This window comes from Aotus nancymaae, unplaced genomic scaffold (assembly GCF_030222135.1).
Source record: "Aotus nancymaae isolate 86718 unplaced genomic scaffold, 86718_ANA_hifiasm-v0.15.2.pri h1tg000009l, whole genome shotgun sequence".
Classification (NCBI taxonomy): domain Eukaryota; kingdom Metazoa; phylum Chordata; class Mammalia; order Primates; family Aotidae; genus Aotus; species Aotus nancymaae.
The window spans coordinates 10,645,943-10,672,251 of NW_026988420.1; the positions used below are offsets into that span (position 1 = coordinate 10,645,943).

General features: G+C 34.7%; 1 protein-coding gene across 6 annotated transcripts in view; it reads right to left on the minus strand.

The window, feature by feature from the left end:
* Nucleotides 1-26,309, minus strand: part of ZC3H13 (zinc finger CCCH-type containing 13) — an 87,970-nt gene that overhangs the window by 28,250 nt on the left and 33,411 nt on the right. For all 6 annotated transcript variants that reach the window (XM_012465173.2, XM_012465172.2, XM_012465171.2 and 3 more), the window contains exons 6-9: nucleotides 24,275-24,414; nucleotides 23,299-23,456; nucleotides 16,545-16,742; nucleotides 2,459-2,769 (exon numbers count right to left, since the gene is read on the minus strand). In XM_012465173.2, the coding sequence (XP_012320596.2) occupies nucleotides 2,459-2,769; nucleotides 16,545-16,742; nucleotides 23,299-23,456; nucleotides 24,275-24,414 (807 nt within the window). The remainder of the gene's footprint in view (nucleotides 1-2,458; nucleotides 2,770-16,544; nucleotides 16,743-23,298; nucleotides 23,457-24,274; nucleotides 24,415-26,309) is intronic.

A 26,309-nucleotide genomic window follows, 5' to 3' on the forward strand; every position in this document is an offset into this window, starting at 1 on the left:
TTAGATACCACTTTTACTGTCTTTTGATACCACTTTTAGCCACTTTTAGTGTCTCTTGACAGAGACACTTCAGTTACTTTAATTTCTTCTATCAACTATTAGGCTAGGCTAGCCTAGACAATATGTGACCTCCTCAAAGGTACTTCAGTACTAGAGGGTAACCTATGGTTAGTAAGCTAGCTGGTTAAGAGATACTGTTATTCACTCTCTTTTCCTGCGCTGTCTAATGGTATAACACTCATGTATGCAAGTCTTTAAAGCTTTCTCCACTTAGAGCATTTTTCTAGCTGGGTGTGGTGGCATGTACCTACAGTGCCAGCTACTTGGGAGGCTGAGGTAACAAGATCGCTTATGCCCAGGAGTTTGAGTTCAGCCTGGGCAACATAGTAAGATGAGACTTTCTCTCTTTAAAACAAACAAACAAATGAAAAAGAATTTCATAGAAAAAAAAAAAACCTCACTTTTAAAAAGCTGGAATGAACCACACTGATTATCTAAACCAACCATGTCATTTTATTATAAAGAAATAGAGGCCTAAAGCTTAGATGGCTTAGTCAACCCCATAATTTGCAAAGATTAGAAACCACTCTTTACATATATTTAGAAAGGGCATAAATTAATTATAATAAATCTGATAGGAAGCCAAAGAATTAACAAGAGAACCCCAAAGAATAAACGCTGCTCTTTTTATCAGATTCTTCTGCAAGTTGCTCTTACACTCTGGAATTGCCCCAGTCTGAGGTTATTTTGGCAGCTCTAACAGCCTCATGCCTAATACATTCTAAGTTTAACTCCTTTTCTCTTTGTCCCTGGTGGCTAGGCCCACAGATTTTTTCATGGGCCCAAACATCTTGTATACACAAGGCCCTTAGACCCTCATCAATAACCAATCTCCCCCACCAATTCCTTTGTCCATATATCCATATCCACAAATGCTGCTTAAGGACAAAAGCAAGAGGCAAAGATCTGATATATCTCAATCCCTTTCTGCTCCTTTCACTTCTACTCCTCCCCCAATACCAACTGTGCCTGAAAACGTGTTCACTTAGTGCCAGATCTTACTCATGATGTGCCCATCTGTCTTTACAAATATGTCTAGGTACTGTATTTTGTACTTTACCTACCTCCCTATCCTTCCACTGAAATTATCCTTATTTCAAAAAGTGACATCTACATAGAGAGGAGCAACTGCCTGCTAAATCTCCTGTATGGAAAGTTAAACAGACATCTTCCTTACAAAGAACTTAAAACACATACGGTTTGTTATCAGAAGGATTCTTCTTGTAACGCAATCCCCTCTTAACACAAGCATTTCTATGAGACTCAATTGTATATTATTTTCCCTTCATTAGTGTGTTTAATAATAATAATGGAGTTTTCATTCAATAAGTAGTCATTAAATATGTATTATTCCTGGTCAACTCTAGTTGTTAAATATCTGATTACAATTTACAGAAAGGTACAATATAAGAGAATTTTCCCATCTTACCAATGTTCCATAAATACTGCTGTGCTGACCTAGTATCAAAATCATACATATAAAAAAAAAAAAATCTATCAAATAGGTGATTTTTCCAGTCTCTACCTATTTTCTTGAATATCATTCTCATCTGCCATTTTCTTGAATAAAAGACCCCTATAAATTATTGCTTGCACTGTAGATAGGAAGAAAATACTAAATTCAACACGTTTCATAGGAGACTGCTGTACTACACTCACAGAGAGGTACTTAAAATGTATATTAAATAGAAATGTTTTTGCAAGTGAGCATTTCCCAAGTACTCACTGTGTTAAAAATGAAAACAGGAGAACTTAGAAAACAGACATAAGTTAAATCTACAAAGACAAAAAACTTAGATAAGAAGTATAGAAAGAGATGAGAGCCATTAAACAGGCTTTATTGCCAGGTAGCAATAAAATCTCAGCTTGAATAGGGAGTAGCAAATCCAAAGTTAACTTAATTCTCAGGGACCTAGCAAGGAAAGCTGCTTTGCTTACTTCTTTATTATGACCTAGAAATCTGATGACTTGGTTTGCAATGACCTTCTGAAATTCCCCCGAGCTCTCATTCCTTTATCAAAACACTTCTGATGCTTTCAAACTATACTCCCTGATTTGTTGCTTTTCTTCCCTTCATTTCCTTGTTTTCAAAAGACATTAACTAAGCAAACAGAAAAGATGCTCTAAGAAACAGATGGCCAAAAATTTCTACAACTAGAGATTACTATACTCAGCAGAACATCTTAACTAAAGAAAGCACCAACTTAGCATACCTGTAAATACCAACTCATGTATATACTTGACAGCTTACGTTACCATTGCTGTTAAGCATCTCCTATTGCCTTCAAGAATTCTAGTCTAAGTGTTACAGAAGACTTGTCCTCCTCCATCTCTTATTATAACAATAAAGCTGGATGTCCAATTTTTTAATTTAAAAAAATCAAAGTACAGTACACACCTTCCCTCCTCTCATGACGTCGATCATGAGACTGTGAAGTTCGTTCATGATCATGTCTCCCTTTCTCTCGCATTGGAGAGCGATGTCTTGGAGGACTCTGCTTTCTCTGAGGAGAAGACAAAGAATGTGAAGGATAAGGAGAGGCAGACCGTCGTAAAGGTGGAGTTAGTGTCCGCTGATAAGATGGTGAAGGAGTTCTTTTTCGACGAGGAGAAGGAGAATGTCTTTGAATAGATGATCCCGATTGTGAGGAAGATGAGTGATGTCTAGAAGATATAGGAGAATGATGCTGTCCTGCTGGGGAAGTAGATCTATAAGGGAAAATGATAACAATAAAAAATGTATTCAAGAGCTTCACTTCTAGCCAAAGGAAAATCTTTAAAAACAAAAAAGCGAATGTAAAAGTCAAAGCTAAAAGTATAGATAACAACTCTGGGATAAATTTTAATTCACAATGCTACAAAATTGTAAGTAGGTCACTTTTTAAAGACGTGACTTAATTTTAAGTCAACAGTTCAAGAAGAGATACACATTGCTTTTCTCCCAGGCTTTGGTGTCAAAGTACATTGCATTTTCCAACATACACCATCTATCCTAACTTAAAGCATGGAATTCACTCTGATAATCTCTGACAGTGTGAACAAGTACTTGGAAGGAGAAAACCCACAAACTACGGCAAAACATATTACTGAGATCTAGATAGAAAGTGGCTGTGAGAATGCCTGTAAATTCAAGGCTAGGGAAAAATGGGAGCTAGCATCAGCTAAGGCAAACAAAAAAAATCCACGCAGCTTGGGTTGACATTTAGGATTATGAAAGAATCCTACAGTTAAGGAAAGAATAACAAAATATATACTGTCTTTAACTTAAATAATCTGTCTTCACTGTGGGCAGCACAAACTGAGAGCTAGTTCATAGTTCTTGGTTCAACTAAGGCCTCCTCTATTCCTTTCAAATCATTTTCTTTCACTGCTACCAAACAACATATAACCTCGTGGTAATCATTATACACATCTGAATCACTCCGAGAGGCTATCATGCCTGGGTCCTGTCCACACTTTTGTGCAATAACTAAGAAGCAGCAGGAAATAATGTTTAAAAATAACCTTCTAGATGCCCAGATAAATATTCTTCAAAGCAATCAGCTCAAGAGCTAAAAGCTTATTTTTAAAAATTCTGACTTTTTTTAGTCAAAGTACTTCTGAAATTATCTTCAGTGCCTATGATAAATTTTTTTTTGGATGTGCAATGATGGCACAAATCATTACTGATTCTAAACCAGTGTCTCAACCCTAGCACTACTGACATTTTGTACTAGGTAACTCTTTGGAGGAGGGGGAGTGTCTTGTACACTATATATAGGATGTTTAACAGCATCCCTGTCCTCAACTCACTAGATGCCAATAGCATCCCTCCTATTCCAAGTTATGACAATAAAAAATTACTCCAGACAATGCCAAATGTCCTCTACGAGGCAAAATCACACTCAGTTGAGAACCACTACCTTAAACTATGTTGTTTATAAATGATGCCTTAGTAAACCTTTTATCAAAAAAAGATTTCAATCTATAAACTAAATGTTACTAAGTCAGGAAAGTGATCTAATATATTAGAAAGAATCTGCAGAAAATAATTTGGGCAAATAAAAATGCCTTTTGGATAACTGTTGACTGAAATAAAAAGTCAGCTAACTAGACCACTACACTCACCTAAAAATCAAGTTTTCTTGATTAAAGCTTTATGGTTTTAATAAAATAGTGATTCCTTTCTAATATAAAAAAAATAGTCATAAGCCACTAAAATTTAATTGACTCTAAATAGAAATTTATTAACTTAACAGATAGTATGAGTGGAAATACTCAATGGGTCTTGGCCAGATGTGGAAAACTATTTATGATCAATGCCCATTTAAATGCATCCTACTGAACAGAAAAATCCCTGCAAGAGTAAAAATTAGAGTCAGTATTATCTGGTGCTTTTCAATTTCAATTTCATTAGGTTCTAGTCAATTTATTTATATTTTTGGGGGGACAAGGTCTCCCCGTCACCCATCCTAGAATATAATGGCATGATCATGGCTCACTGTACCCTTAGCTTTCTAGGCTCAAGTGATCCTCCCACCTCAATCTCTTGAGCAGCTGGGGACTACAGGTTCATGCCACCATACCCAGCTAATTTATTTTATTTTTTATAGAGACGAGGTCTCATTATGTTGCTGCAGTTGGTCTTGAACTCCTGGGCTCAAGCAATCATCCTGCCTCAGCCTCCCGAAGTGCTGGGGATTATAGGCATGAGCCACCACGCTTGGTGGTTCTCATTAACTTCAAAAACTAAAAAATCGTTCTCTACTGAACTGATATTTTGGTTACTTCTGAGTTTATTTCTGGGGTATTTAAAATTGTTTCAAGAAAAAAATACAAAAAAAATATAAAAATAAAAAAAATTGTTTCAAGAATGTCTACAATAGCCTTGAGTGATTAGTACATAAAACTTAAAAAGACAAAATAGTTTATATATACTACCTTTAAAAAACACATTAGGGTCCAATCATGTTCCTATTCAACTTAGGGTCTACAGCATGGAAGAAAAACTTCAAACTTAGGATAATCAAACTATTATATTAAGGCCAGAACACTAACGTGTTGTCAAGTAATGGCTTCAACTTTTTTCTCCTTACTCAACCTTCACTTACGTCCATTGTGCATACATAAAAGGTGTGACTCTAAGTAATGAAACTGTCTTGAAATCTGATAAAAATTAATACTACTTTGGCTATAGACTATTATAGAGATATAGTAAAGTACACTTCTACTTAGAATAAAAGTAACTTCACATTAGTCTTATGCTTTATAATTGACTGGTTTCTTATCTGAGGAAAAAAATATGAAATTCAAATAAAAAAGGAAAGTTTATTTAATGAAGAGAAGCTTCATACCTTAAAACAAAAATCTGTATAATGTAAGCAAGAGCATTGTGATTTACTGTATACAGGGAAAGTTGATCTTTAGTCTGACAGATTCCAATCAAACACTTTTTAGTGCTGCTATAATTAGGACATGACGTGGTGTGGAATGAGAATACTCAGGGTATATTTCATTTTGGGAAAAAATGTGAAAAGTTAAGAAATTTAAAAATAAAACTCCTCTGATTCAAAATGCAAGTAATTTCAACTATAAACTAATATGTTTACCCCAGACTTTCTTAAAAACAGTAACAGCAATTTTTCTCTCAAAAAATGGTTTCTATTTCTCAAATATGAAAATATGCTTACATAATGCAACATTCATATTTTAACCTTTAAAAAATAATATAAAATGTATATATATTTAAAAACAAAAGTAATATGGGCACTACCAAAATCAACTGTTTCCAGTGATAAAGTACAACATAATACACATTTCACAAGTAGAAATATTTAGGTTTTATTATTTTACATATGAAATTTATTCTATTAAATCATTTTAATTCATCCAACAAATATTAAGTGAGTACATACTCAGCTCCAAGTATTATTTTTGGCAATGAGGATACAGAATTGAAGAGAACAAACAAAACTACTACCATCATAATAGTAATGACATTATTAATAGCAAGTAACACATATATTGCTACTATGTGCATGACACTATTTTAAGTGCTTGTCATATATTAACTCAGTCTTTATGACAATCTAATAAGGTAACTGAATGTGATGGTTAATTTTACATGTCAACTTAATCCATTTATGCCTAGTGTTTCATTATTGGAAAGCTAAGCTTGTGGGAATTATTTATATCCTACTGTTCCAGGTCATGGTCAAGCTCTGATTTTTCACAAAAAAATTTGCAGCCTCTGGCACAAATGGGTTAACTGGTTCATGAAATGCCCAGATATCTGGCTAAACGTTATTTCTGAGCATGTCAGTGAGGACTTCCTAAAAGACTTTGGCATTTGAATCAGTAAACTGAGTAAAGCAGATGGCCCCGATCAATGTGTGTATCATCCAATCCACTGAGGGCCTGAATAGAACAAAAAGGTGAAGGAAGGCTGCATTCTCTGTTTGCCTGACTGCTTGAGCTGGACATTGATCTGCCCTTCGTTTTCAGGCCTTAGAGCCTGACTGGAATCCATACCATCAGCTGTCTACCTCTGACGCTTCTGAACTACACCACCAGCTTTCCTGGGTTTCCAGCTTGCAGCCATATTGTAGGGCTTTATTGCCTCCATAAATGTATGAGCCAATTCCTTAAGTAAATCTCATTCTAGACACATTTTCTATTGGTTCAGTTTCTCTGGAAAACCTTGACTAATACATTGAGGGAGGACTGGAAACCAGTCTGTCTAGTAACAGAGGCTCTGATCTAGGGAGCAAATCAACAATGACAAAGCAAATGAAAAAGGACAACAAAATAGAACTGTTGGGTCCAAAAAAACCACAATAAGTATGTGCTTTTTACTCTTGGAGCTTAAAAACAATCTACATATGTGTGGCACAAATACCAGCATTTGTCTTTTTGTAACCCTTGATCACAAAACACAAAGTATGTCAGAGTGACTACTTTAGGCTGCTTGGTAAGGAAAGAACCTTTACTGGAAGATACTTGAGTCAAGTGCTAAAGATCTGAGGGGGGAGCTTTAGGATCAACAAGCACAAAGGAGCCAGGAGGGATCTTGATGTATAAGAATAGAAAGAAGCCAAGTGGAACCATAATTTATAAGAGAACAGAGTCTCATGAGAGAGAATCAGAAAGTAGGCAGAGCCAGATATGGGCCACAGGTCACAGTAAAAGTCTAGATTCTAAGCTTGAGACAAAGCACTGGAGCGTTAGGCAGGTAAGTGCCATTTAAAATATAACAAGGTCTTACTTGTCTAAATAAACCTGTAAGATGAGAAATGAAAATACTTTTGTGTGATTTGTTTTACACCTAGTAGCTTGCTATTCTTTTTCAGCAGGGTAAATACTCCCTGGAAAGGGAATCATTGAACAATCTACAGAACTAGGAGGACACTTGTCTATGGGAATCTTTTAAAAGATCACTCCTCCATAAATACATGATGATACTTGTAAAACAGATTTGATTTAAAAAAAAAAAACAAAAAACCTCATGTAAGTTCTAGATAATACAAGAAAATCTTCACTGAAGTACTAGTAATTTTGGTCAGATTTCATTTTTGCATGCAGCAGTGAAGTACAGTTGACTCTTGAACAACACAGGTCTGAACTGCATGGGCCCATATGTGAGTTTTCTTCTGCCTCTGCCAGCCTTGAGACAGCAAGAACAACCCCTCCTTTTTGCACCTCTCCTAGCCTCCTTTTCAAAGGGTAGACCTTTATAATGATCCACTTCCACTTAATGAATAGTAAATGTATTTTCCCTTCTTTATGATTTCCTTAACATTTTCTTTTATCTAGTTTACTTTGTTATAAGAATACAGTATATAATGCAAATTACATGCAAAATATGTGTTAATCTAACGTTTATGTTATCAGTAAAGTTTCCAGTTAACAGTGGGCTATTAGTAGTTAAGTTCGGGGGGGAGTCAAAAGTTATACAAGGATTTTCAGCTACACAGGGGGTTGATCTCCTCATTCATTGTTCAAGGGACAACTGTAATTTCAAAAATTTCAATTTAAGAATAAAAAATGTTGAAGACAACCCTTAAATTAACCCATCCTTTAATGCTATTGAAATCCAGAATAATTTAACAATTAATACAACTTTTATGAAATGTGGTTCAAGATAAGAGCCTTACATAGACTTATTCAACAACTTGGTTTGAACTAAAAACTGTACCACCAACGTGATCAAGGGTTAGAAAAAGACAAATAGCTGGTATTCCTGCCACACACATGTAGATTGTTTTTAAGATCCAAGAGCAAGAGAATCAATATTTCGAATACAATAAAACCCAGAAATAACACACACTGCCAGAAGACAACTGGCTCCTTCTGCTTGGTAGAACCAGTTAAAGTTACTACTTTCTGCTGGGGATAGGGTAGGGTGGCAAGAATATGAACCAGAAGACCAAACCAGGCCAAGAAATAGTAGGCGATCCAGTTTTGGAAGAGGAAGGTGAAGAAGTCCCTGATCTGCATTTCCCAGACATAATACCTCCTCAGATCAGGTCACTGGGTGCCAAACAAGGGAGATTTCTGAAATCCCCACCAATGGCCTGGAAGTCCCATCCAGTCACAGGGCCCAAAATTCTTCCAGTGGTCATTTAACTGTCAGTGAAAAAAATATGCCACCACCTGGCTGGCACCAAACCAGCCAGATTAGGATGGATTTTGATAGCAAAGGGTGGGGGCTATTTTATTAATATCATTATAATAACACAGCCCTACATTTTTTACTGAATTGACTCCATATTATGCATATTTGACTGAATCAATTACTGGAACAGGACTAAACTTCCCAACTACCAGCTGCTACCAAAAACCTCTCTGAAAACACTTGAGAACAGCCTTCCTCAAGTCTCCAATTTTGCAAAGCATGTTGGACAAGAGCTAAAAGTACAATTATTTAAGGTTATAAACCCTCTCTATATATGAGTTCTCTTCTGAATTCAACAAATTTTCCCAACATTACCCCTACTGAAGAGAGTCCAAGACTTAGTTCATTTGACTAAATGTGAAAGACTTCTTTTTTATCTGTTGTGAATGAGTTGTTTTGATGTTTATAAAATGATTTCATTCTTAACACAACCCTTTCATAAACTCAGTCTGCAATGTAATCATGTTTGGTTATATTACAAAACCCACATATTTGGAAACACTATTTTATACACATACACACACACACACCACCACCACCACCATATTATTCTACTTGTACTAACAAAGCTTTTGGAAATATTTTTGCTCACTGCTGCAATACCAGATTTAGAACAGGTACTAACATGTACTAACTGTTGGATGAATAAATGAATTAACATTTTACTTCAGCACACGTCCTCCTAGTAAGCTTCCTGAGGCTCCACCAGAAACAGATGCTGGAGCCATGTTTGTACAGCCTGCAGAACCATGAGCCAATTAAACTTCTTTTTTTTTATAAGTTATCTTGTCCCAGGTATTTCTTTTTAACAATACAAGAACAACCTGAAACAGCTACTGTCAAGTAATAAGCAGATTTCCACATTCAAGTAATTGTGTTGGAATGATTTATTTTTTTTGTAATTAGCTATGCTCTGAGCACTTTCTCATTTGACCACAAAGTCCTACAACCTAGCATTATGATAAAAACATATCAACTGTCAATAAAATCATACTGAAACCAAAATATCTGGCAGAATGAGCTACATGCAATTGTTAGACGATTTTTTCCTGATTATTATCCAAGAAGATTTTATGTTTAAACCCTTGTTCCTAAAATACTACTAATGTATTGGCTTACTTTCCTGATTTAGCATGCAAATGTATAAATAATATATACTAATATACACCGATAAAAGCAAGTATTACAGATCTACCAAAACATTATTGTAAATAAATACTCAATTTAGGATTATCTAGACATAATAGGTTAGGAATATCTTTCTGACTAAATGCCTAAAATAAACTTAATTTCCCTTTGATTTGCATCTCTCCTAAACAATTTACGGGAAAAAAATTAGTTTGTTGGGTTCTCACTACAGTAGTCCCTGGTTAACTGCTGTTTTGCTTTCCCTGGTCAACCACAGAAAAATACTAATGAAAAGTTCCAGAAATAAACAATTCATGTTTTAAATTGCACACAGTTTTGAGTTGCACAGTGAAATCTCCTGTCATTCCACTCTATCCCAGCTTGCACATGAATCGTCCCTTTGTCTAGCAAATATACACTGCATGCACTCCCTGCTCATTAATCACTTTGTAGCCATCTCAGTTATCAGACTGACTTGCAGTTTGGCAATAACAGTATTTATGCAGTTTGAGTAACCCTTATGTTACTTAATAATGGCCCCAAAGTACAAAAAGGAGTAATGCTGCCAATTTGAATGTGCCAAAAAAAAAAAAAAGAAAGTCATAAAGTGCTTCCATTGAGTGAAAATATGAAAGTTCTTAAGGAAAGAAGAAAAACTAGATGCTGAGGTTGCAAAAATCTACAAGAAGAAGGAATCTTCTATAGATGAAATTATGAATAAGGAAAAAGAAATTCATGCATAGTATATACAGGGTTCAGTACTATCTGCCATTTCTGGCATCTACTGGGGGTCTTGGAATGTATTCCCTGAGGATAAGGGGGGTAGAACTACTGTATTTTACTATTTTCTATAAAAAGTACGTTGTGGAAAGTTTATTTTAAAAAACATTATGGGAAATTGCTATATTTTCTGAAAGTAGAGTAAAAAATCCAAAAGGTTTTTTCTCCGCATAAATGAGTAGTATTCAGGTTTTGATCAACACTGCATAAATAAATCAAACCTGAGTAAAGTTGGAAGACACTAATAACATTAAGAGCTGCAGTCTCCACATTATTCAATTAAAAATTAGTCACATGATAGAATTTCATATTAAACCAACAAATACTCTGGAAAAAACTTGACATACCAGTGACAGTTTGGGAGTAAAGTACTCAAATCTTTGAGATCAGGTTAGTGTCCTAGGCTTCAAGAATGATTCATGATTCTAACATTTTTTTGGAGAGGGGAAATTCATGAACTTTTCTAGAAAGCTATGGGCACCCTCCCTCACCAACACATACACACAGGCAGTTTTATACCTAACTCACAAAGCTTGTGGACCCCTAAAACCCACCAATGAACTTTGGGTTAGGAGCACCAGATATAGAAGGTTGGACAGCTGAGATGCAGAGAACAGGCAGAAGGATTTAAAGTCAGAAGATCATGCAGCATTGTTGCATCTCCTATGCCATGTGTATGCACACCTATGCCATGTAAATGGGAAATTCAATAGAGAGCCATCCTTTAAGAAATGTAAGCAACTGCTTATATCCAGTAAGCCTAATGGGTCATACTTGAAGGGAAAAAACCCAAAGCCAAAGCCCACATATTTGGAAACACTATTTTACACACACACACACACAATTATTTAAGGTTATAAACCCTCTCTATATATGAGTTCTCTTCTGAATTCAACACCATCACTATATTACTTCTACCCGTACTAACAAAGCTTTTGGAAATACTTTTGCTCACTGCTGCAATACCAGCTTTAGAACAGATATTTAAGTAACTGTTGGATGAATGAATTCACAATTTTACTTAAACACACGATACCTCTCAGAAACCAAAATACTACTAATACGCCTATTATAACATTTAAAATATTTTTAAAGGACAATTTTTTCCAAAAGGCATTTAGACACTAACTTTTAATTACATTCCTTATCAATTTGAAGGCAGTTACAAAGATACTGTTTAGTTTTAAAATTAATACAAGTACACCTCAGAAACGTTATGAGTTTGGTTACCACAATAAAGCAAATATCACAGTAAAGCGAGCCACACAAATTTTTTGGTTTCCTAGTATACACAAAAGTTATATTTATACTATACTGTAGTCTACTAAGTGTGGAACAAATTTATATATAAAAAGGTACATAACTTAATTTTTAAAAATACTTCATTGTTTAAAAAAATGCTAATAATCATCTAAGCCTTCAGAGAGTTGTAACCATTTTGTGAGTGAGGGTATTACCTTGATGCTGATGGCTGCTGACTGACAAGGGTAGACACTGCAAAAGGCTGGGGAGGCGGTGGCAATTTCTTAAAATAAGACGATGATGAAGTTTGTCACACCAATTGACTCTTCCTTTTACAAAGGATTTATGTGTACCATGTGTGCTGTTTGCTAGCATTTTACCCACAGCAGAACTTTCAAAACTGTAGCACCTGGGCATGGCAGCTCAAGCCTATAACTGCAATGTTTTGGGAGGCTGAGGCAGGAGGATCACTTGAGCCCAGGAGTTCAAGATCAGTCTGGGTAACACAGTGAGACCACATCTCTACAAAAAATTTTTTTAAATTAACTGAGCGTGGCGGTGCATGCCTGTAAGTCCAGCAATTCGGGAGGTTGAGGTGGGAAGATCACTTGACCACTTGAAGGGAGGCGGAGGCTACAGTGAGCTGAGATCACACCAGTGTACTTAAGCCTGGGTAACAGTGAGAACAAAGGCAAAAAAAAGCACACACACACAAACACACAAAAAAAACCTGGACTCAATCCTCTCAAACACTGATGCTGCCTTGTCAACAAAGTTTATGTGATACTCTAAATTCTTTGGTGTCATTGTCATTTAAAAAATGTTTCTAGCATCTTCACCAGGAGTAGATTCTATCTCAAGTAACCATTTTCTTTGTTCATCCATACGAAGCAACTCCTCATCTGTTCAAGTCTGATCTGAGATTGCAGCAATTCAGTTACATCTTTAGGATCTACTTTTAATTCTAGTTCTCTTGCTGTTTCTACCACATCTGCAGTTACTTCTTTCAATAAGTCTTGAACCTCTCAAAGTCATTCATGAAAGTTGTAATCAACTAACTCCTGTAAATATTAGTATTTTGACCTCCTCCTACAAATGACAAATGTTCTTAGTGACATCTTGAATGGTAAATCCTTTCCAAACAGTTTTCAATTTACTTCGCTCAGATCCATCAGAGAAATCACTATCCATCACAGCTGTGGCCTTATAAAATGTATTTTTTTTTTTGAGACAGAGTTTCGCTCTTGTTACCCAGGCTGGAGTGCAATGGCGCGATCTCGGCTCACCGCAACCTCCGCCTCCTGGGTTCAGGCAATTCTCCTGCCTCAGCCTCCTGAGTAGCTGGAATTACAGGCACGTGCCACCATGCCCAGCTAATTTTTGTATTTTAGTAGAGACGGAGTTTCACCATGTTGACCAGGATGGTCTCGATCTCTTGACCTCGTGATCCATCCGCCTCGGATAAAATGTATTTTTTAAATAGTAAGACTCAGTCTTTGATCCATGGGCTGTAGAGTGCCTTTTGTATTAGCAGGCATGAAACTATTAATCTCTTCGTACATCTTCATCAGAACTCCTTCGTAAACAGGCACATCATAAACAAGCAGTAGTATTTTGTAAGGAATCTTTTTTTCCTGAGCAATAGGTCTCAATAGTGGGCTTAAAATATTTAGTAAAACATGCTGTAAACAGATGTGCTGCCATCCATGCTTGTCGTTCCACTTACAGAGCATGGGCAGAGTAGATTTAGCATAATTCTTAAAAATCCTAGGATTTTCAGAATGGGAAATGAGCACTGGCTTCACCTTAAAACCCACAGCTACATTATCCTCAAATGAGAGAGTCAGCCTGTTCTTTGGAGCTTTGAAGCCAAGCATTGACTTCTCTGTGGCGATGAACACCTTGGGTGCCATCTTCTTTCAATAAGGCTGTATCAACTACATTGAAAATTTGTTTAGTGTGGCCAACATCAATTCTTATCTAGATCTTCTGGATAACTTGCTGCTGCTTCTTCATCAGAATGCGATGCTTCATCTTATACTTTTATGCTATGGAGATGGCTTCATTAGTTAAACATTATGAAGTAACCTCTGATAGCTTCAAACTTTTCTCCTCCAGCTTCCTTATCTCATTCAGCCTCAAAAGAATTAGAGAGGACCTCGCTCTGGATTAGGCTCTGGCTTAAAGGAATGTTATGGCTGATTTCAATTGTGGCTGCTTTGATCTTTTATCCAGACCACTCAAATTTCTTCCACATCAGCAATATGGCTGTTTTGCTTTCTTCTCATTCATGTGTTCATTGGAGTAGCACTTTAAATTTCCTTCAAGAACTTTTCCTTTGTATTCACAACTTAGCTAACTGGCATAAGAGGTCTAGTTTAACAACTTAAGTTTTCAATATGCCTTCCTCACTAAGCTTAATCACTTCTAGCTTTTGATTTAAATTAAAGACTCTTCCTTTTTACTTGAACACTTAGAGGCCACTGTAGGCTTATTAGTTGGCCTAATTTCAATATTGTTAGGAGAAGCAGATAGGCAGGGTACTAGCCAGTCAGTAGAGCAGTAAGAACATACACATTTGCAGATTAAGTTCACTGTTTTATATGGGTACTGAACTTGGTGCCCCAAAATAATTACAATGGTAATGTAGACAATTATTGGTCACAGTCCACCACAACAGATATAATAATGATGAAAAAGCCTGAAATATTTCAAGAATTACAAAATGTGAAAGAGACACAAAGTGAGCACATTATTGGAAAAACGGCACTGATAGTCTTGTTTAATGCAGAGATGCCACAAACCTTCCATTTGGAAAAATACACAACATCTGCGAGGTACAATAAGATGGGAGTGCCCGTAATTTCTTTATTCAGAGTAATGGAGACAAATGAAAATAACGGCCCCACCTAAAAACTGTGGTAATTAAATTACCTCTTCCTAAAGCAAAATGTCATTTTTCAACCTTGTCACATATGGCTTTAGAATCCAGTGTGTGCAGATCGAGTATTTATAGAATCTTCCTGTATTCCTAGCTCTGCTGTTTCATGTTCTTAGACCAAAACAAACAAACAAACAAACAAACCAAGTTCAGATTTAGCTACAAAACTAAGTTAACAGGTGAGTTCTACACATACCATTTAGGGATAACCGAGGGAGAAAAACTGGAAAATGAAGGATTAGCCTGGGTAATATTCAATTCCTCAAAATACAAAAGTTTTTACCATTAAAATGATAAACTACCTAGGAATATGTGTTAAGAACCATCTCTCAACAGACTTCTTGGTCAAAATACCAAAATAAAAGTACAAAGAACCATTAGGGAAAGCTAAAGGCTTTACTGATATAATGTCAATCAGCAAGAACATTTACACGTAATTTTCACAAATACACCTGCTGGACTGAATAAAATACAGAGTATATTTCAAGAAAACATATTTAAGAACTGTGAAGGCTCCAGTTAACCATTCTCTTGCATGTCAAGAAGACACAATAAACAGGGTGAAAAAAAAGCAACTTACAGAATAGGAAAAACTATTCCATAGTTTTTAAATCTTATCTGTGATAAGGGGTTAATATCCAGAATATATAGCAAACTCCTAGAAGTCAACAGAAAAAAAATCAAACAACCCATTTAAAAAATGGGCAAAGAATTGGAAAGACATTTTTCCAAAGATAATATACAAATGGCCAACAAGCATACGAAAGGATGTTCAACACGACTATTCATCAGAGAAATGCAAATCAAAACTTTCATGGGCTAACACCTCACCTCAATGAGAAACACACCTCTTCAAATGGCTACTATAAAACAAACAAATACGAAAATAAGTGTTGGTGAAAGTATGGAGAAAGTGGAACACTTGTGTACTGTCGGTGGGAATGTGCAACAGTTCAACTGCCATGGAAAACAGTATGGAGGCTTTCCAAAAACTTAAAAATAGAATTATCATATGATCCAGAAATTCTACTGGGTATATACACAAAAGAACTGAAAGCAGGGTCTCAAAGGGATTATTTACACACTCATGCTCACCTTGGCACTATCAACAATAGCCAAGAGGTGAAAGAACCCAAACATCCATCAAAAGGATGAATGGATAAATAAAATGTGGCATGCACATACAATGTAATGTTATTCAGCCTTGTCACATGCTACAGCAAGAAGGAACCCTGAGGACAGTCTGCTAAGTGAAATAAGCCTGTCACAAAAAGACAAACACTGTATGATTCCATGTATATGAGGAATCTGAAGCAGTCAAATTCACAGAAACACAAAATAGGATGATAGTTACACCAGGACCTGGGGAAAGGTGGAAAGGAATATTTTTTTATAGATACAGAGTTTCTGATTTGCAAAATGACAAAGTTCTGGAGAATTGTTTCACAATATTAATATACTTAACACTACTAAACTGCAAACTTTTAAATGATTAAGATGATACATTTTATGTTTTTTACCACAATAAAAAAATTCAAAAATAAATTGTAAAAGTTAATGTTTACTGAATTATCCATGACTCATAATAGATAATTATTATGGGAATTATTAAAATAAACATACACACTATTGTAAACAAAACTAAAAAACTCAATATAATAATGCCCAAAAGCTTCTGAAAAGTAAATATTCTATATTCTACAAAAGTTAATATTGCTAATAACACACAATCCTACTTACCTCGGCTTGTCTCTTTTTTCTCTTTGTCTTTCAAAATCTCGTCCTCTGTCTTTTCCATCTCTTGGTTTTTCTTCTATCCTGTCTTTTACTTTATATTTTTCTTTGTATTTTTTCCCCAGGGCAATATCTTCTGGTATAGGAGGGGGTGGACTAGGAGTACGTGGTCCTTTCTTTTTACTTTGGTTGCTTTTTGAATTTCTGAAGGTAACACAAAGCTATCATTAGAGGTTCAAATATGCCAAAAGGATATTTTTTAAAGCACTTAAAAACAGCAGCGTTCCTTCGTATTACTCACCCTTTATTAATCTATATACTACTAACCAATATCCAGAAGAAGAAAAAAAAAAAACTAACAGAAATGGGTGAAGAATTAATTTACTTGATACTTACTTTGTTAACACTGCTTATTATCATATTAAAGGGCAGGTTTCTGAGAAAAGATACAGGTAAAATAGGAAGAGACTTTCAGAAAAGATATTAATACAATGACTGTTTAAACTGGATTTTTAAAGACATACAGAAAAGTAGACAAAGTAAAAAATCACCTATAATTCTACTACCCAAGGAGAACTATTTTTAACATCTTGAATATTTACATACTTTTGCCATATCTCTATCTCTGTCTACTACTCATTTAAAACTGGATATTCACATGTAAAAGAAAGAAGCTTAACCTTTATATTTTATCAGATTAAAACAACAACAACCAAAAAAAAACTTAAAATACATATCTAAACATAAGACCAAAAACTATAAAAATCCCAAAAGAAAATATAGAAGAAAGCTTCATGATACTGGATTTGGCAATACTTCTTGGCTATGACACCAAAGGCACAGGTAACAAAGCAAAAATAGACAAATGGAACTACATCAAATTTTAAAACTTTTGCATGTCAAAGGACACAATCAACAAAGCGAAAAGGCAACTCACAGAACGGGAGAAAATATGTGCAAATCATATATATATGGTCACAACTATTTTCTCTCATCATTGGAAATGGCTGTGTGTGTGTGTGTCATACACATTCATGGAATATCCTATTACAATATTTTGTAAAATTTTTAAATATTGAACATAGACATAGTGTGACCATCTTTCTGTAACAAGTAGATTTAGCCTTGGCACGGTGGCTTATGCCTGTAGTCCCAGCACTTTGGGAGGCCAGGGTGGGCGGATCACTTGACATCAGGAGGCCAGCCTGGCCAACATGGTGAAATCACACCTCTACTAAAATTATAAAAATTAGCCGGGCGTGGTGGTGGGTGCCTGTCATTTCAGCTACTTGGGAAGCTGAGGCAGGAGAATCACTTGAACCTGGGAGGCAGAGGTTGCAGTGAACTGAGATCGCGCCACTGCACCCTAGCCTGGGTGACAGAGCAAGACTCTATCTCAAAATAAAATTTTTAAAAAAGCAGATTTAGGTAATCATTTTTATAGACTGTATAAAACTTCCTTGAATAGATGCTCCAAAACTTTTTAAAACAATTTCATAGTTTTGCAGGTGGCTTCCAGGTTTTCATCATTATTCAAAAAACACAATTATATCATCTACAAATGAAATACCAACCACTGTCAGTATATAGTCATCATAAATCTTTGAATCTTATTTAAGAAATTTTTCCCAACTCTGAGTTCACAAAGACAGTCTCCTAAAATTTTGTAATTTTGCCTTTCACATTTGTCTTTAATCTACTTGTAACTGATTTTTGGGTACAGACTTTGTTCTTTAAGTGCCTCTTTTTGGCATTTTAAGCAATTTTAAGTAAGCAGTAAAACTTTGATCCCATACATTCAAAACTGGCTGTCTCTGCCTCTTAACAACAGTTTGACTGAATATAACATTTTTGTGTCAAAATCCTTTTTACCTCAGAGCTCTATAGTTAAAATATTTTATAACATTTAATGTTGTAGGTAAGAAATCCAAAGAAAATCAATTTTTTTGCTATTCAGGTAAGCTAATTTTTCTGTTGTCCTGTTTGTGAACATTATCCCTTGAAAATTACTCACTGGAAGAAGATTTCCACTAAGTCCAGGTATTTTTTAAAAATCTTTTCCAGCACTAAATGAACTGTTTTAATCTGAAACTTCCAACTTTTTACTCAATTTCTATTTTTATTTCATAACTTCTCCTTATGACTCATGTCTCTGTAGTTCTTTTTATTATACAGTTACCATATCTCTTGGATCTTTCCTCCATTTAGATTTCTCTGTCATTTCCATTTTTCCTGCTTTTTCAGGATCTTAAATCTGTCTTTATATTCAGTACATTTTAAAGTAGTACACATTTTGCTTGGCAATCTCATTGTTTTGCTCTTTTTTTTTTTTTTTTTTTTCCTGACGTTGTCTCACTCTGTTGCCCAGGCTGGAGTGCAGTGGCATGATCATGGCTCACTGCGGTCTTGACCTCCAGGGCTCAAGTGATCCTCATGCCTCAGCCCAAGGAATACAGGTGTATGCCACCATACCTGGCTAATTTTGTATTTTAGCAGAGACAGGGTTTTACCACAACCAGATAGGTCTCAAGCTCTTGAGCTCAAGAGATCTGCCTCCCTTAGACCACTACAACTGTCCTATTCTGTTATTTTCCATTTGAACTATTTTTTCTTTAAAAATAGTGTTGTTTAAGGTGCACCATCCAGAAGGATAAACTGGCTCATGTGGTCTGTGGCCCCCACACAGGAGCTGACTCAGCACAATAAGACAGTTTTGACTCCTTATGATTTCATCTCTGACTTGACCAATCAGCACTCCCAGCTCACTAGCTTCCCCTAGTCTCCCTGCCGTCCCCCCACCAAGTTGTCCTTTAAAGCTCTGATCCCCAAATGCTGGAGGAGACTGATTTAATAATAAAATTCCAGTCTCCTGCAATAAAATAAAATATAGTCATTCAGATTTTTTTTCCCATGATCAACTGCTTTCATCCTGTAAATGCAATATCCTCACAAATTGGACTCAACTTATAAATTAATCTATAATTTAAGTTTGTTCCTGTTTTCTGTATTAATGTTTCTGTGTAAGTCATCTGTTCCGAGTGTTCAGTCTGGTACTGGGTTTGCAAGTAGCCTTTTTCATACATCCGGTGAGTTTTCACTACCTACTAATTTCACTATCTATTGATATTTATAAATGAGGACCTAGGCCTAAATCCTAGAACTTATATCCTATTATGCTGAATTCTCAGGTCCCAAGATTTCTTAGCTATAAAAAAATAAATAGTATCTACTTCAAAATTGCTGGCAATATTTTAAAAGCACTTGACTCCTAGTGAGCATTCAGAAAATGTAGCTCTCTTAGTCCTCATTCCTATTTCTTATTATCATTGATAGAGTTAACCATGTGAACAAGCAAGATATTACTAAAATATGATGACTACATCTACTTTTCATCCTTGTCTTCTGCCAACAACTAACTGTATTAGCCACATCTCATTGTATACTCATGAGATGACTCAATCTTCTTATGTACCTAACAGATATGTGATAAATATCTGTATTTCTGGATATTTTTCTACTTTAAAGATAAAAACTAATCAATAGTTGGCATCTGTTTCCAAATTATCTTTTAAAATTTCATGATTAAACAACAAAGAATTCTTGACACAAACTATTTTTATACTATCACCTGTAACAGAGACTAGCTGAGTGTTTACCAAACTTTTCTTCCGAGCACAGTGGCATACCATACTATCCACACTTTCTTGAAATTAAGCATGGCCAAGTGAGCAAGATCTGGCCAAAAGAATGTGAGTGGAAGTGATGTATACCATTTCTAGGCCCAAATCTCAAAGGACTCTCATATGCCAGGCAATTGTAAACTATAGAGCTAAATAAATGCAATACTTAATTTCAGTTTTTCTTTGTACATTCCATTCTTTGTTTTCTTTGAAAACCCAAGAAAGTGGAATCATGTCAGAAGAAGCCTAGGTTACTCAATCTCCATATATGGGACAGCCACCTGTTAATCAGAAACACTCATTTTGACTTTACATGAGAAATAACCTTCTATTGTGTTAAACCACTGACATTTTGGGACTTAGCTATAATCACAACACAAATTATTCTAATACACTTACTAAAGTACAGAATTTCTTCACATTACTGTCAAAAGTACATGTGGTTAGAAAACACAAACAGTACTTTCTGACTGAAGAGGCCAAAACTGTTTTTGTGTATTCTGAAATCAACATCATCTTCAACATTTTAAAAGTCAACTAATTGTTGTTTCAGTGGAATAGAGCCTACTTCCTACTTGTGGCAAAGAGCTCACCTGTCTACTTTTATCAGTTTTTAATCCTTTCTCTCTCTCCTCAAAACTATTGTTTTAGATCAGCTTCTGACAAACTTAATATTCTCTGTACAAAGAGCTATAAAGAAAAATTCATCTAATAAAAACTAAGATTAAAACTGCAGATGGACAGAATAGGTGATATATTTTAGATTACACTGTATCTCACATATCAAGACAAATCCTACTATCAGACTAAATCTCAAAATAAATGCCAAAGAAAAATGCCAGCTTTCAGGAAAAGTGTAATTTGGCAGTAATTATATCTTTCTATTCAATATGAAAACCTAGTAAGACCAAGAAGTTTGTTTACCTGATTGTCATATCTCAGTTGGTTGACAATGGTTGAAATATTCCACTGAATTGTAACTGAAATTTTAATCCTTACATGTGCTTAGTATGTTCTCAGTTTATAGTATGATCCAGCAATAAAATTAAAAGATGGTAACTTGACACACTCTAGGCAATATAAACTGTATAGCTAAAGAAATCCTATACTCAAAAAAAATAAAATGCTGTACTCAATTCAATGTTTTCTTTGTATTTTTAATATACTGTTTTTCCAGGTCCTTCGTTATTATTAAATTAATGGTCCACCTTAAGGTCAACATAGTAAAATACAAGAAATATAGTAATTAAACCAGTGTGAATGATTATTCATGACAAATATTTATAATAGGATGAGTTACTAATAAAGCAGTAAAAGAGACTGTATGTAAAAGATGAAACTAACTCTTCGATTAAACAGTTATCAGAACTTTCTATGAAAAGATTAAATTTCAAATATTCTATAAACAGAACAGATAAGAAAAGGAAGAAAGGGTATTTCTAGTATGCAGTTTATTGGGAAATGAATGAAATTGAGGGAAAGTTATATAATTGGTTAGCCAAGAGGATAAGAGCAAGTAGAGTAGATCACTATCACTCTCTGTTCATTCAACTTCTTCAATATCCCTTTGCATTATTTACTCAATCACACGAACAAAGGAGAGGAACAAACTCAACTTTACTGAGTGCCTTATTACAATGCAAAGTTCTATGCCAAGTAGGCACTATGAGAAGACAGAACTATGAACCATCAAGATCCCAATCTTCAAGGAGCTTAAATTTAATATAGGTTGTAAAACATATGTCACAGCTGAAATATACTGTAACAGGAAATTAATATCACAGGGAAGTGTAAGCAAAATCTGATAGGTACATAAAGGGAACAGAACTTATGTTCAGTAAAGAGAAACAGGAACACTTAGAATTTGAGCTAGAGATTAAAGAATTGAGGGTAGAAGGGGGCAGGCAGGAGGAAGTTAGACAAAAACTACTGACAGGAAAGAAAAGACCAAAGTGTCAATGTCATTCTAAGGAATCTGAATATCACTCTACAGAACAAAAAGGCACTGAGTTTTTCAATGGTATAATAAGTTAATTGGAATTGTCCTTTTAAGAGTTCTCTGACAGTATCTAGATAATAAATGGGTTGAGGCAGCTGAATGAAAATGTTTACATGTGTGTGTGGGGGGAAGCAGAAACTACATAAAGTAAGTACAGTTAGCAGGATGACATAATAATCCAGGCAAAAAGAAAGTGAGTCTGAAATAGGGTTAGCCTCTAGAAACTAGAAGGGAGATAAATATGAGTTTTGTTATAGGTTCAAACAGATAGGGCTTGTCAACTGATTAAATATTAGAAAGAAGAGATTTTTAGTTTATTTTTTATAAAATAAAATTAGGATATGGACTTTAATTAAAATAAAATGTAAATAGTTCAGAGTGACAGTAAATGAAAATGTATCTTCTTCTTATTCTCAGTCCCTAAATGAAATCATTCCTATTTTTACTTCTTCCACTGGCTTCTACAGTAATTCTAAATAATATATTTATGCTGCTACGTATATACTATAAAGAATTTAATCTCTTGATAATATGTACAGAGAGACAAGAATTATTTTGTATAATTTATAGTAGTTTAAAAATCGGAAAAGCAAATGTTCAACAGAAAAGTAGATAAATTTATAAATACTAAGATTGAACTAAGGTTATCTGTAACAACGTAGATAAATATAAAAAATGTTAAGTGAAAAAGCAAGGTGTAGAAGTTATGATGTATCTGTATTACAATGAAATAGATTACAGCAATACTATACATTGCAAAACACATATTAGTGAAAGTATAAACACATGCACAAGTATCATAAAGACCACACTTATTAGAGGAACAGAAAATGTAGCTTTTATTTTTATTTCTTAAAAAATAAAAAGCTCTGAAGCATATGTGGATGTGACACAAATGTTTGTTTTATTGATCTCTATAATTGTCTTTTTAATGGAAACATTTCAGACTTTTTAGAACAAAAAAGCTTACATTAAATATAAAATGTATTAAAGTATCCTTCTATAACCTATTAAATAATTCCTTTTAGTATCACTTCAGAAAAAGCTATTTTCTTCTGATGCTATTTATCACCCTACTGACCTCTGCTGGTCCAACAGGGGAGAAGATACTGCAGATGTCTTCCTATCTTTCTTGCTAGCTGAAGATGACTTTGGGCTTGATTTTCGCTTCGGAGATTTGCTAGACTTTCTTAGAGAAGGTGATGGGGACAATTTTGATCTAACCACTTCTGGTGAAACCTTTAAAAAAAAATCAGTAAGTCAATTCAGAAATTCCCCCACTTATGGTACAACAAGGCTTACAGTATTTTAGAATCACACCAAACTTCTGATTAAAATTAAGCATTATTGCTGGATGCAGTGGTTCGTACCTGTAACCCCAGTTTCTCGGGAGGCTTAGGTGAAAGGATTGCTTGAGGTGAGGAGTTTAAGACTAGCCTGAGTAACACTGAAAAACCCTATCTCTTAAAAAAAAAAAAAAAAAAAAAAAAAGCCGGTCATGGTGGAATGTGCCTGTGGCTAAGACCTCATCCCTAAAAAAAAAGTTTGAAATAAAAATAAAAATTATAAATTGTAATAGCCACTATCTGTTGATATTTTAGTCTGACTCCTGAATCTAGGATTTTAAGTGATATAACTGTTCTAACATATACCAGTTTCAATAAAGTAAATTAAAATCATAAAATTTCAAAATCTCCTCAGAAAAATCACAAATTACATTTAAATTAACTGTGTCTTCACTTTTTGGAAAAGAAACAAGGCATTCTAGAAATAGCATGGGTCTGAAACAGACATATGTAGATTCAAACCCCATGTTACATTAGCTGGTGACTCTAGGCAACAAACTCAGCTTTGCTCACCTATTCAATAACAAATTTTTGCTACTTATCTAATAGAATAATGTGACAATTAACTGATGAATATTTATGGAGTAGCACATATACAGTGAGTTGGTCAATGTATCAGTATGCTAGTATAATTTAAGATGTAGCAAGAAGCTGAGTTACTGATCAATACAAATGTTGCTATTAACATATTTATTGCAATAAATAGCATACCTCCTTTTTAATGATAATTTCTTCTCTCTTCTCCATGTTTTCTTGCTCCAGCTTCATTAATTCCCTCTGTATCTTCTGACGTTTCATTTCCAATGACAATTCATGAACATAATCATAATTAATATCTCCATTGTCAGAATCTTTAAAATAAAATCATATTACTGTTAGAAACTCGCATAATTATGTATGCCAAAAATTATAGAGACGTTTTCAACAAATTTCTTATACAAATCTAAATGGCAGTCTTTGATCAGAATGACATATTTTTAAAAGATAAAAGAAATAGATACCATTTCTATAAAGGATTAAAGTCACAATGGTTCATTTCTTTATGAAAAGTCAAATATTTTTAAGGTTTCTGGGTTTTCTGGAACTGATTTTGAGTTGTCTAGGGGTTGGGTTTTTTGTTAGGAGATGGAATTTTAAAAGACAAAAGACACTCAGCTGAATTTCTCAGACTTAAAGGTACTAAAGCCTTCAATATTTCACGCTGCATATGACGTAACTCATTATCTCCTTGATTTTCCTAAAGATACATTACTAAAATACATCATATAAAGTGAGGTTATATTACATGTGCAACATTCAATCTATATGCGTGTCAGTTTTAAAATTTGTGAGACAACTGATTAATATCTAAAACTAATTTTAATACTAATATGTACATATGCTAATTTTTAAAGGATTCATAACATTTTCTTTACAAGCAATTTGAACTATTTCCTTAGATTACAACTGTTCATCTCAATGGATTTGATGCCATATTTCTATTTCCATTTAATATTTTCTGATAAAAAGTTACGAAGCTTGGTTTAAAAAACAAAAAGGAAGAGTCGTGTGCAGATCTATTTCATCAAAATATGTAGAAGTTACTGGCGCTGGCCCACAACCCCATCATCCTCATTTGCCATGAATGCCCAGAAGCCTAGAGGAGGGAATTTCATTGACCATGTTGGACTTGACTGATCACAAACGGAGGTGCCTTCTCAAGCTATACTTCTAGCACTTTAGATCATTTCTTAAACTTGGGTAAAGAAATAAAATGAAGAACTAAAGAACAATAAATAGAAGAAGTCCTACTTGACTGCTTAAAGCCCAAGAAAATGAACATCACTGTTATATATTGCTCAAATGCATTAAAATGACAACTATCCACTCATGCTTGGGGACTGAGAGGCTAACTATATATATTCACTACCTGTGTGACTAAGCTTGATTATTCATCTTATGATGGAGTATGATAATTTTTCAGTAAATAAATGAAATTGGCTAAATCATGATTTTCAGTCAGAAAGTAACTACTAAATATTTAATTAAGAGCATGTGGATTTCACCAGATAAAATGAAGATACTGAATTAAATTAAGTGAATATCAGCTATCTCCAGTTATTATTTTGTACTCTATTGAGATACTTTACATCAGTGAATAATAGGACTCAATTATCTGGTTTGATTATGTTCTTAAATTTAATAAAATTCCATATACAAATACCCAGGTAAAACACAGGAAAGAGTAATTAATTGAGAAGAATGATTAATGATGTTTCTGAAGGTACTGTATTATCAATAATGCACTGCCAATCTAAAAATTCATAACTGGAAATATTACCAATACAGAACACATAAAAGAAAGAAGAAACCGGTCGGGCGCGGTGGGTCACGCCTGTAATCCCAGCACTTTGGGAGGCTGAGGGTGGATCACCTGAGGTCGGGAGTTCAAGACCAGCCTGACCAACATGGAGAAACCCCATCTCTTAAAAAAAAAGAAAGAAGAAACTGGCTTTCAGTCCTCAATCTTCAACCATCCAATCAAGGGCAAGAGGCCTGAGCAGTTAAAATATATGTCTAAGTCAATGTAGTATATACAACTCATATAGTTTGCTCAGGAAAAAAGTTCTCAAGTCTTTATTCTGAAGGTACTTATTTTATGCATATAATCAAAACTCAGATGTTTTCCTAACCTGTAAGAGATGGATTACAAGACAGGCACATTCCAACTGCCAGTATTTTGACAACAAAAGAAAAATCATAAAAT